Source organism: Orbicella franksi, chromosome 9, assembly GCF_964199315.1.
Source record: "Orbicella franksi chromosome 9, jaOrbFran1.1, whole genome shotgun sequence".
Taxonomy (NCBI): domain Eukaryota; kingdom Metazoa; phylum Cnidaria; class Anthozoa; order Scleractinia; family Merulinidae; genus Orbicella; species Orbicella franksi.
This window is the reverse complement of record NC_138153.1, coordinates 10130015-10143064: the sequence shown is the minus strand read 5'-3', so window position 1 is coordinate 10143064 and position 13050 is coordinate 10130015. Positions and strand designations below refer to the sequence as shown.

Below are 13050 nucleotides of genomic sequence, written 5' to 3'. Positions count from 1 at the left end.
CGCATCATTCCGCCACGCTAAACACAGAAACTCGACCGAACTCAGCAAGCACATCTGGAGCCTCAAAGACAATGACATCGAACACTTTATTTCCTGGCGCATTCTCTCCTCACACTCGCCGTATAACAGCTCAAGCAAAAGATGTAACCTTTGCCTTAAAGAAAAATTCCTTATCATCTGCCAACCCGAGCTATCAACACTTAACAAACGTAATGAACTCGTATCATCTTGCCGCCACAGAAACAAAGCCCTCCTACGAAACAACTAACTCGTTAAATTTCGCGCTGCATATATTATGTAAATTATATTGTATATAAACGGTGGTAAAGGTTATTCTTATTAAATCCCCTGATGAGTGGGCAACCACGAGACAGGCTTGTAGGGATGAACTTGTAGTTTATTTGTGTTTTTCCTCCCACATTGTATATATATATATATATATATATATATATATATATATATGTACAAATTCTTATTTTTTTATACTGAAAAAAAAAATGCTCGTTTCTCCTATAGTATGGTGTATAAGCAGTGGTTCTATGGGTGCACAATTTAATGTATTCCCTGAAATTCGAGTGAATATGGCGGGCTAGAGAAAATGAAAACAATCAAAATACCTCTGTCGGTAATTTAGGAATCAAAGCTGCTTTCAAGTTTGCCCAAACTTGAACATTATTGAGCACCAACAATCTCACGGTCAGGTTGATTCAGCTGTAAGAGGGGTCCCGGCCAAACACAAGTAACATTTTTTATTCGAAATCGGTTTTTTGTTTCAATTGCTTTATAAAACAGCAGACGCCACAACTAGCCCTGTAATGTTGATAATGCAGCTATCAAATTAATGAAAGAAAATCAAATGAGTTGTCCGTGAAACCCCTGTTCCATACATTTCTACTTTGTCTATGAAAGAATCGTCAGCTGCAGTCAGCAAAATTTATCGTATATATGCAAAATCAAACATTCTGTTCTCAAAGACAACGACAACCGGTTAGTCTAGCAGTGAAAGAACACCAAAGACGGAAGGCAAAGCAAAGCAAATTAACGCAAAGCAAAGGAAAACAAATAATTAACGTAAAGTTAAGTAAAGCCAAGCAAAGGAAATTAATTAATCAAAGCACTGAGTAAAATACCTATACCCCAGTCTCATAGACAACAGAGTAAGTGGCACTTCAGTACCAAAGTTTTGACTCGTTATCATGATGTGTAAAGAATATTACCTATATTAGCTGAAAAGTCCAAACTTTCGATGTGATAAATTGAATTTCTCATACGTCGAAGTACCAAGGAAACTAAGTTGAAATTCTACTCACCTTGATGGTTTGCAGCAAATCCTCGGTTTTGGTTGGCATCGTCTGTGTGCATCTGCACGAGAAGCGAGCTACCATGTGAACGAACGATGCGATATTCATCTTCAAAGGGTAAATTCGCGCCACAAAGGCGCTTTATAATATCAGTGCTTCCATAGGAACCTTCCAGAATCGCGACGTAGTCATTAGGGCAATTGTCCACCTGTGAATCAAGCAGAAAAAAAATTACTACTTGTTTTTGACAGTGTGGTTTCAAAAGGGACAGTCAAAGTATGTAAAAAAAATGTAAAAATAATGTGACACTTCTTGACATAATTGAAGTGTCTGCTTGTCAGAGTTGTCTTTGTGTTGAGTGAATAAAAGAAATCAAGGAAAGATGAAAGATAGAAAATGGATACTTACTGTATCACCGTCCATCTGAAAGAGAAAAGTTTCAGATTGTTAGTGGAACGGTGGCAGAATAGAAACAACAAGAGAGCAGTTAAGCAACGAAGAAACACCCATATCATTGTTTACCGCAAAATCCTGAAAGTTGATTTCAATAAGATTTCCATCTGACACTTGAATCAACCAGTAGCAGTCTAAATTTGGCGCGTATTTCGATGGGTAGCTTGAAGGCTGAAATGAATCGGCCCAGTTTGTTAAATTTTGGTGAGGGCAACCCTCTGCAAATGAAAAGCAAATGAAATTAAAGACGTTACAGAAATCAGTATTAGTTATCACATTGCTTATATTGAGTAAAAGAGGAAAAAAAACAAGAAAAGTAGGCAAAAGAAGTCCCTCATTTCATGTGTGTCCATTTTGAGGCGCTCTTGCTCAGGGTAAAAAAACTGCCGGGAGATGCTAAGGTTAATGTGATCCTTCATTTGTAACTTCAGGTTTGCAGTGGCACTCGACGTTGGTCACGTATTTTCACAAAAACAACCATAACATGGATGTCCAATATAAAATATGCACGCTTTAGGCGAAGGCTACATGCCACGGTCGAGCTTACAAAATTCTGGCCATTTTGACAAAAACTCCGTCTGCAGCCCCAACCAGACTGCAAAGAATGTTGCTACAGGAACGGGCACCATTTGTTGAGTGCAAAAATGTAAAACCCAGGGGGCAAGTCGATTAACCAGAAGCTTCCACAGCCTTTTCTGAAGGACACGAATGTTACAAAGAGACAGAATGATCAGAATTAGTGCTCACATAGCGACCCATATTCACCCCCTGACGCTGGGTTTAGGTAATGAGCCATACGTCACCCGTTCCGGTCGAGTTGTGAAACCACTTGTGACACTTGACTTGTGAAAGTTGATGGTGAAACCCAGCGGCTGTTTAAAATTAAAGCTAATCAAACCCTCTCGTGACATCTTCTCTACGATACAAAAACAACACAAAACGCAACTTAACCATTACACGAAAGTATCATTTTCAGCAGCACTGCTGGTTAGCCCATGACAAAGTCATGAAATCCAGCAGTATCTTACTGACACCAGCCCGTTGTAGGCTTATAGCCTCATAGCCTTTGTCATCATACGTCGCTGAGGTTCCTGTGGCTCCATTCTCTATCGGTGGTTCACTGTTTCCTTGTCGTGCTTATGGTGAAACGCCGTTTTTTCTTATCCATTACGGTAGGAGTTTCTTCGGTAATCTCCGCTGCCAATGGCTCTATTGCAAGTTCGATTCCTGCAGTCTCTGATATTTACCTTCCGATCATCCTGTACGCCATAGGAACGTACGGGGCTGCACTCCTTTATCACTTCTCCGTCTATCTAGTCTTCTCAAGGGTAAATTGCTGATGAAGTTTTATTATCTTAGCTTTGAGCAACGGCCTGGGACTTTGCTCCTCTGCTGTTATACTGTCTCGGCCTTGTTTGTCACGCGCCCTCCATAGCGTTCACTCAAATCTTTTGTGCGCTGGGAGTAGATTCAGGATTATTTCTCTGCCGAGAGCGTTTGCAATAATCACCCGATCCCCACAGAGTATGAGACCTTCTTGAACCACTAGCTCGTCTCGAACGTGGAAATATGGATTTACTGTTGCGGGCAGGTTGTTCTTACTCACATGTCATCCACTTTGGATGGTCGCCTTCATGGCCTGGACTGGGCTTTATCTTTGCCCATGTGCTCTTTAAGTCTAGCCATGTTGTCTTCAGACGCTACCACCTGGTTGATTTCCTCCATCTTTGGCACATGTTCGGCTCTTCCTCAAACTTTGACCTGACCTCATGCGCTTCATCTCCGATTAAGTGTCTGCTGAGAGTTCCCAACAGGTACATTCCTGATACATTATTGTAGCTAGTGTCTATATCATAGTGTTTGAGAGGCACAAATATCTTTTGGAAACGTCTAGGTGGTTTGGCAAGCGGTTTTTCAAGTAAAGTCTTTCAAGGCTTCTGGTCTGGCTCCACAACGACGTTTCGTCCGTACGTGTATAGGTGGAAACGTCCTTCATCAAAGACGATGGGCAGCACACCACCTCTTTTAGTTCATTTCTGTTGTCGTAAGTGCTCAGCTTGCATATGCAATTGGGTTTTCGTTTTGCAACAACGAACCACCCCATGCCAGGCACTTCTCGCTTACATCGCCCTGCAGTACCAGTAGCTTTTCTGTTTCATAGTATTTGAGCAACAGTGCTGGGATCGACACAAGAACCTCGATGTCATCAAATGCCGTTTTGGCGAAGGGTGGACCAGCAGAAGTCATTTCCTGCTTAACTCTCGCAATGGTACTCAGATTACCGAAAACTTTGGCAGGAAAGCTGTTAACTGGTCAACCTTAGGATACTTCGGACACCCTTCCCGTTTGTTGGCTTGGTCAGATTGGCGATTGTGATGAATTTGGAGGGCTCCTCCTTTACTCCTTCAGCAGTGAGGAGATCGATGTAAGGCATGGTTGTTTTGTTGAGGACAAGCTTCCTTTTCTTCTGCTTGATTCCACGCTCGCTGCACCGGGTAGGAAATGCCTCTAGCTTAGCGTCGTGACCTTTTACTGTATTTGAAGTCCCGGATTCGAAGTTGACCTGCCGTTTCCAGCGATAAGAAGGTCGTCTGCCACTTTCCTGGCTTTGCTGGAAAATTCTCCAGCAGGAGAAGTTTCATAAGGCGCTCTGGTCTAGTTATAGCAAACTAGTTATTAGTATTGAAGGTGGTCAGAATGGATGAGTCATGGTCGAGCTTTATCCGCTAGTAGTGAGTAGCGTGAGTGGCGTCTCACAGTCCAGCTTAGATAACACTTTTGCGTTCGCTAGATCTAGAAGAACTTCTTCAATCGTCGGGTTGGGGTAATGACATCGATTCAAAGCCTTGTTCAGTAGTTGTGGATCATGAGAGAGTCTCATTCTTTACTTGTTCACTACTATTGCGCTCACCTAGTCTGTCGCCTGCGTGACCTTCTCAGTTACTCCTTGCTGCTCGAGCTCTTCTAATCAATTTTTGGAGAGTATTTTGAGGACTTCTAGTATCCTTCTCGGCGGGATATGGACGGGCTTATTCATCTGTCTATTTTGAGGTGTAGGGGTTCCCCAAAGTTCGCCTAGACCTTTAAATGCATTTCAGCACACTTGGTCCGTATTTCTTCTTCTGTCAAGGCAATTCGCTAGGAGTCTGTACCACATGAACCTCGCTCGCCCTAGAGAACATGTTTTCGAGATTGTTGAGCAGCTATGACAGTCTTCGACTACAAAAAGCCCCTCCTTGTATGTCTTGTCATTTTGAGGTTTGTTAGCTGTATGATGGATTTTTGTGGCTTTAGTGGTGAAAAACTGGTTATCTTCAGTACTTCGTTGACCAGTGAAAATCTCACAATTACGGGAAGAGACATTCGACTCACAAACCATTTTTTTGGTCAAAAATATTCGTGAAAATTGACAGCTTCGATGTGATAGGATTTGTCATGTCAAAAAGCTAAAAAAATTATATTTGACCATTCCATTATTCACCTGTTTTTTTTTTTTTAATTATTCAAAGGTCTCCAAGGCTTTTTTGTGTTTTATTTCATATTTTGGCTATATTTCAAAGCTATTAAATTAATAAACCTCCTTCATTTCACCAAAGCTACCTGTGTCTTCTTTTCTTTCCTTAAAATGTTTTCTATTTAACAAACCCTATGTTCTGTATTTTGAGGTTCTGGTTCTTAAAAAGATCGTTTGTTTTCTCACATATCAAGTCTTTTAATTTAAATGCAATCGAATCTTATTTTGAATTTAGTCCACAAAATGAAAACACTGAGAAAAAAAATACCAAAGTCCTAAAGGTTAATGAACAAATTGATGTTCTTGCTTAAAGCGTTGTCTGAAAGACGTTTAAAATATTAGGCGTACTATGTATACTGGTTTAGCGAAGAAATGCACACAAATGTTTTCCTGTCGAATGTCCATGGTGCCCACGAAACATTGTCCACATTTCAAAAGAAAGACAAGAAACACATGTTTACGAAAAACTTTCTCTGCTTATCGCTAGACACGTCGAAAGACGACATATATGTCTTTTGCTAACGCGAGTTAGCAGCTGTATGGCTGTGCCGCCAAAAAGGTGCCAAAATATGTATCCTTATTTTGACTTACATCTATTCTTAAATGAACCAAAACTATCAGCGTAATTAGAAAGAGTATATGTCCAAACTTCTCATCGATCAAACCGTTTCAACAGCAGTTTTCATTTGCATAGTTTCTTTAGAATAAGGAGAAAGTGGCTGTTTTTAAAAGTCTACAACTTGTCTGAAGGCAAAGCGACAAAGATTGCTTTTTGAAGACCGTAATGATATGTCTGTGTTGGTGTCTGCTCTCAACGTCGTTGATGTTGTAAGCAAGGATTCCACGAGGAGTTATTCAGGTTTCCAAAGTAAAGTAATTTCACAGCAACTTAAGTCTTGTCAGTCTATAAATTATGTGGTTGTTTTGACCTTCTTTGCTTCCTTGCTTCCTTCCTTGCTTCTTTCCTTCTTTTTTTCTTTCCTTCCTTCCTTCCTTCCTTCCTTCCTTCCTTCCTTCCTTCCTTCCTTCCTTGCTTCCTTGCTTCCTTGCTTGCTTCTTTCCTTGCTTCCTTGCTTCCTTCCTTGCTTCCTTGCTTCCTTCCTTGCTTCCTTGCTTCCTTGCTTCCTTCCTTGCTTCCTTCCTTGCTTCCTTCCTTGCTTCCTTCCTTGCTTCCTTCCTTGCTTCCTTCCTTGCTTCCTTCCTTGCTTCCTTCCTTGCTTCCTTGCTTCCTTGCTTCCTTGCTTCCTTGCTTCCTTGCTTCCTTGCTTCCTTGCTTCCTTCCCTTCTTCCTTCCAAGGACAGACTCAGCCGATCTCTTATGCTAAGGCTTGTGTACAAATTTAGCCGTTAGGACAGTAATGATTTTTACGTGGGGAAAACAAAGTTTCGATTGCATGACTGAACTGAACATTTTAAAGCTCTAAGGAACAGCTGTTACAGATCAGCCATTATAGATCACATCACACTTCAACAGGACGCAACATTATTAAATAGGATTAATAAGACATCTTGGAAACAAGGCCATCGATGTACAGACTTTGTTTCATCAAATGACACGAGAAAGAACGAAGTATAAAGCTTCGACCGCTTCGCATCCATAATGGCGGTTGTTTCGAAACTTTGAATTTAGTTGTGAAATGTTACGTTTACATTTTGATGTTTTACATGGAACAAAACAAAAAACGAACACAAACTCTCGAGAGTGCGCAGTACGGACTGGAAATCATCTTTAAGATTAAATGTATTTTTTATTTCACTTAGCGTAACGGTCAATTCTGAAGATATATGTGGAAGAATACGAAACGTCAAGTTTAAGATCATAATTTTTTCCGACATGCGCTGAGTGCCTTTTATTCCTTCAGAAATTAGATTAAAACGGCCTTAAATAGGATTCAGTAGGAATGAGCAGAAAACTCATGAGATATATGAGACTTTATGCAATAAATTCAATACGAGGCTCAAAAGGCTCTTAAAAGTGTCAAATATTCGCCTGTAAACTAAACGTTTCGGGCTAGGCCCTTCTTCTTTCCAGCTACTGAAGAAGGGCTAAGTCCGAAGCCCTTAGTTTACAAGCAGCTATTTGACTCTTTTAAGAGCGTTTTGAGCCTCGTATTTAATTAAAAATAGGATTGTTTACAATTCAGTTTATCCGAAACCGTCAAAGTTCAAAAAATGTTCATCTACGGAATTCAGAAACAAATATATTTGGACCACGTTCTGTATTAACAATACTAAAGTTGTAATCAGAACGGGAGTTGACCGACTGTTCCGTTGTTTACACTGTACGTTATGTTGCTACTTTATTGACACTTGATCACAGGAAGTCAAACGTTTGCTTTCTTACCAGCTGAAGAAATTAAAGTGCACACCAAAGCAGTGATGATGAGTCGTATCAGAAAGTAAGAGGCAGTCATCGTTTCTTTTCTTTGACCAATATAACAACTCTTTTGATGACGAACTTTTAAGTTTTGTCAGTTTCCCAACCAGGTGTATCATACACGTAGGTTCTTTTCAGCTCCCACCTGTTTAAGTAAGCGACGTTATATATGCGCATGTTATTAGTATAACGCTGAGGATAATTTTTTTGGGAATCAGTAGGCTAAAACACACTGTGGCCCGCTTTTCCAAGCCCATCAGTAACAAGAAGGCAAAGTTATCAGCCAATCAGAACTAGAAGTCATTCATATGCTGACGTCGTTGTCCTGCCGGCTGAAAGTACTCCAAGTGTTGCCTGATTTTACCTCCTACTCCTCTTACCCTTAATTGTTTTATCCTAGAGAACTTTCTATCTATACTATGTAATGTCTCGAGTAGTAAAGAACAAGACAAGTTTCTTTCAACTCTTAAAATGTTGCCCTGACCATCAGCGTCAGTTTCTTGCACAGTCCGCCACTCCATAACAGATCCGTGCATTAGTGCAAATTATTACTAGCCTGTGCAAGTGAAAAATATTTATTAATATTTATTGATTTTTGAAGAAAATGTAGCAAAATGATTTCCTACAAAGTCACTCTTATCAATCTCATTTAAGCAAGATTCTGTTATCAAATTCGTCGAGCCAGACATATTCCTTGGAAGAAAAAGAGGCGCAGATCTTTTTGGAACCGTGAGCTCCAGCGAATCAGTCTGCTTTAAATTTACTCATAATTACACCCAATAGTCCTTTTCATTGTTAGCTCTTCTCATTTGCATTACAATATTATCCAGCATCTATGTGAGGCAATCACGAGCAATCTTGTAGTTTCTGCTCGAAACTGCCTCGCAACCAGGTTGGATTACGTTGTAATGCAAATGAAAAAAAATTAACCTTGAAAAGGGCTGCAATGCAAAGTCCTACACAGCTTTCGGCTAGTCACCAGGACCCCACTCTCTGAAGCAAGCGACCAGAAAAATACAGCTGAAACTCATCCATCAGGGTAGTGCCAATTCCCATTTTTTTCCTTTCTCAATCTATCTTGTTTCTTTTGCATTAAAAAAGATAATCGTTTTTAGGGCTTTCATAGGTTCCTTGTGTGGTCTACCTCAAAATAAATGACTTGAAGTCAGTAAACTTCCCGCAACGCTTCTTTGGTCTTCGAACAAGATGTATCACCGAGTTGATTGATATAATTTCGAGTTTGATTAAATTTTGGACTAAAATTCAATTCACTGGAAAGAGTGTAGTGTTTATAGGGTAAATATTCCTCTAGATATTGTTTTAAGTGGGTTATTTTACTTTCAAATTTACTAATCCATAAATATCTACAACAGCCATGTTCCATCTGTGCCTGCCATAATTTACATTATTGACCTTTGTGTATGTGTATGCATGTATGTCGAGAAATTGACTGTAGCTCTCGACCTGATCCTCTGTAAATGAATGAATAAATGAATGAAACTTTGCTAATCTATCAGTCAGTATCTGCCAAAAAAGTTTAAAAGACACTCCATCACTGCTGCACCCCTGTGTTGCACTGGGTTCAAAGAGTGACCACGGCGCCAGTACTCCTCAAATCTTCGTGCACAAAGGATATTTATTTAGGAAATAAATGATTTTATGTTCCATATGGTCAATGAATCTATTCAGGCTTCCGGTCAGGTGATAGGTAATACGATCTTGCAGTTCAACTCCTCGTTATAAGGCGTAGATGTGCTATATCCGTCCTTCTTTTCTTAAGCATTCAAGGCGAAACCAACTACGCTTTTCCCACCCACCCATACCTGTTTTTCCAGACAAAATTACTATTAGCACATGTTCGGGTATCCCCTCACCGTTGCTGGGAACAGTTTCATTTAAAGTAAGCTCCATCTGAACCGGCATAGATGTTACTAAAATTAAAATAAACGGCCACTTCGGTGGCCAAAAGATGGCAGCTCAGGGTGTATCAGGTAATCTCTCTTCCCAGCAAACCGAGCTCAACCAATACAATTGCGGTTTATGTATAATGGGGCATAAAATTACATGAATATGAATTTAGAGTGAAAAACAAATATTCGGACCACATTTAGGATGTTGAATGCATTTCAGCGTAATACATTATAGTGATGACAACCGACAACAGCACGTCAAACAGTTGTTTTCTCTCCTACTTCCGAGAAAAACGCGCATGGAACTACTGGACTACTTTTCTGACTGACTAGAACAGCTCCTTTGAGTACAAACTGTAAAGTTTTGATCTCTTTGTAGATCAATCAAGGATAGATTGTGTTAGACCTGCAGACTATCCTAGGTGGTGTTCTCTCTGTTTTAGGTGCTTCATGACAAATTATTTCTTTTCAATTACGAATTTATCTTAACATGTCGGCAATTTGTTTTTGTCTAAACGTGAACACGTCATGAAAATACATGATGTTATTGCATATGAAACATTATATGATTCGTCAACAATTATTCACAGTTTTTCACTACGTAAAGGAGATTTTGGCGCCTAAAACAGTCTCAGGTTGTAACTTGTGTGTTATCGAGGTATAATACTACCAACCGTGTTGCCTTACATTATTGATGGATTCAGGTATCCCTCCCCCTCTGATCATAGCAGATAAAAAAGGGGTAGGTCTGAATAGGTTCAAGCAAGAGACTATTAAGGTAATCTCTTGGTTCAAGGCTGTATCTTCTTTTGTGCGCACCCAACGCATGGAAAAAAATAGTATGTCGTAGCATTTTCTTTTACGCATCCGCAATCACTACAGGTCAAAGTAGCGTTGGGCTACTATCGCATTGTATCGTGGTGGTAAAAGAGGAAAAAATGCGTCATTTTCATCTCGGTGCGGGAGAGCGAACAGGGCCGGCAACGGACCTGTTCCATGCAATGTCTGCTGCCCGGCTGATTTTTTTCTGGCTGAGAGACCGAGGGTAACTGACTATCTTTATCCCAACCCTAAGTCAGAAGCTAGATAATCCCGTGGTCTGTACTTGCTAGCTGGTTTAATTTTGTTTGATAGTTTGAACATCAAGCCTCGCTCTTCCCCCCCTTAAGGTGGCGGCACAGCTCTGATACCGCACCCACCAAATTCAGCCAGGCAGCAGCTATCGATGTCTTTTTGTTGAGCATAGAAGGGTTTCAGTTTGTTTTTTCAGCGCAAAACGGAAGAGTGAATTTAATTTGATCAGATATTTCGATCAAGATAAATTTGTGTTCGTCTCCTGTTACCAGTTACTTACCAAGAACTAGTTACTTTGGGCTGGTTTGCCTCATGCCAGCCCAAGTCCCTCCCGAAAGCTGTTACGCATCACACAATGCATTGTTTTTAACCCTAAAGAATTACTTAATTCAATCTTGCAGGTTATGAGAATGGAATGCTGATCATAATAGGGATGATCGTGCTGTGTGAGGAGACCGTGTTTGACAAACGACATAATTAAGTCAAGGGCGTTCCTTGCAATAAAGATTCGAAGTAATGAAGAGTTGATCAATCCCTTTCTTTAACATTCCCAATTCTCAACATAGATGCCACAATTCCATCAATTGGGACAAACTTCACGTGAAATGCACGTGATCCAAACCTTGACAACTTGATCAAAAACAATTTTTGGACTGTGTCGAGGAAAAGGTTGTTGTTATTCATCGTGGTAGATGCAATAATAAAGTTTATTATATGGCTGTGTCTCACAAGGACTGGGAACTACCGAATTCATGAATTTGATTAGCTGAAATCGATATTGACCGCGGTCTAGATTTTCCCATCTAGACCGGCATCTAGACCGGCTTCATTTTGCGTTGAAGAGCGCCAAACTAAAATACAAAAATGTTCACCATTTTCTTTTATTTTCTTCTCAATCATTTATAGAAGTGCCAAAAAGCCTGATGACAAAAAAAAAAGTAAAGAGGACGAGCAAATTTCGGTAGGTTTAATATTAAGCTCCTCGCCGTTCGCAAGCAAAATGTCAGCAAACTAGTTATATTAAACAAATTAAAGTTTTCTTCTTTGCCATATAATAAACATCTTATTAACCGAGCTAAGTCAGTCTGTATGGGAGACCTCGGTCGTGTGTACAGACCTCACTGCGTTCGGTCTGTACTCACGACCTCGGTCAAGATTCTCCCATACAGACCTCCTGCTCGGTTAATAAGAGCTAAGTATTATCGTTTGTCTCACGATGTAGTCACTTGAGGTGTAGATCGCGACGTTTCGACTGCTTACTGCTAGTCTTCTTCAGGCGATAAGGTCGACTGATTGCACGGTATCATTTATATCACAACGGTCGGCTGTGATTGGTGCATTTCGATCCTCCTACTGTTCCATTGTTCCGGCGAGTAGCTGTTTCCTCCGTGGTCCGCTGTTGTACCGTTTTCCTGTTGTTGTGTTTTTTGATCGTGGGCATCCATGCTTCAGGAATTTCAGTTCCACTATCCCTGTTGATGTTATTAGGGTGAAGTTTTATATGAATAGCTTCCTTGACCCTACATGTGTACCAGTGAGGATCTCGATCAATAAACTTGACCTCATTTCAAATAGGATAGTGGCCGGTCTCGTGGGTGTGTTCAGAAACGGCGGAGGTCTGGGTACGGGCGAGTTGTATATCCCTATCGTGTTCTTTGATTGATTTATTAATCTTTGGACTAATTTTCTTTCTCGTTTCTCTTTACCACTGGCTTTTCCAGCCTCTTCAGGAAAACTACATGCCTTGTTTCTGCTTTGGTGCTTCATGTACGAGAGGTTAGAACCAAAAGTGACTCTCTTAGGCAATGGTTAGAAAAAGCTGGGTGACGACCACATTGACGGTTGAAGTACATTTTGCAAATTCGGCCTTCATTCCATAAACTGTAACGAGAGTTCTTTCAATTTCGTTTGTACGTAACCTTATTTCCCCAGGCCTTAAGTCGAACTAACTTTGTTAATTTACAAGATTTACTAATTTGGATGCAAAGGCCAAGATTGCCCGAAATGCAAGTAATCCAACCGCACATAAGGCATGGTGGGATCTAATCTTAAATAAGCGGTAAAAAGACATTCTACTCAATTTTATTTCAAGTTCACAGAGAATGTTTTACAAAAATTGAATGAATTAGACTTGTATTACTCAAACATAAGCGCATAGCTTAAACGATTTAAAGTCCACTCACTGAACGGCTAATTTGCGCCAAGCAAATATTCCTCTGTAGCTAATTTTAGAGCCTGGTTAATGCCAACAGCACTTCAAGTGTGCATTGAATAATTGTTTAATAAAATTACGCACCTTTTTGCGCTTTAATTAACTCTCTGTCAACAACATAAATCACAATTTAACTTGTAAAGAAATCGTTAAGACCAGTAAAGAATAAGAGAACTCGCGGTCAGTAAACAATGTAATACCAAGCTGAT

General features: G+C 40.1%; 2 protein-coding genes across 2 annotated transcripts in view; one reads left to right on the top strand and one right to left on the bottom strand.

The window, feature by feature from the left end:
• Window positions 1-13050, top strand: part of LOC145498382 (uncharacterized) — a 397197-nt gene that overhangs the window by 105630 nt on the left and 278517 nt on the right. The gene's annotated exons all lie outside the window — the stretch shown is intronic.
• On the bottom strand, window positions 1303-4635 carry LOC145498453 (uncharacterized). The gene is made up of 6 exons (XM_081478385.1): window positions 4512-4635; window positions 3851-4042; window positions 2528-2670; window positions 1824-2087; window positions 1710-1724; window positions 1303-1509 (listed from the first exon to the last, which is right to left on the bottom strand). Exons 1-6 carry the CDS (start codon window positions 4633-4635, stop codon window positions 1303-1305), a joined length of 945 nt encoding a protein of 314 aa, XP_081334511.1.

Excerpts from the sequence above, each read along its gene's own strand:
- LOC145498453 (XM_081478385.1), bottom strand. The coding sequence starts at position 4,635 with ATGAGACTCTCTCATGATCCACAACTACTGAACAAGGCTTTGAATCGA. Across the intron at positions 4,043-4,511 it reads AGTGTTATCTAAGCTGGACT|TTTTCGGTAATCTGAGTACC; the intron begins GTGAGACGCCAC and ends TTCCTGCCAAAG. Across the intron at positions 2,088-2,527 it reads GCTCATTACCTAAACCCAGC|GGACTTCTTTTGCCTACTTT; the intron begins GTCAGGGGGTGA and ends ACATGAAATGAG.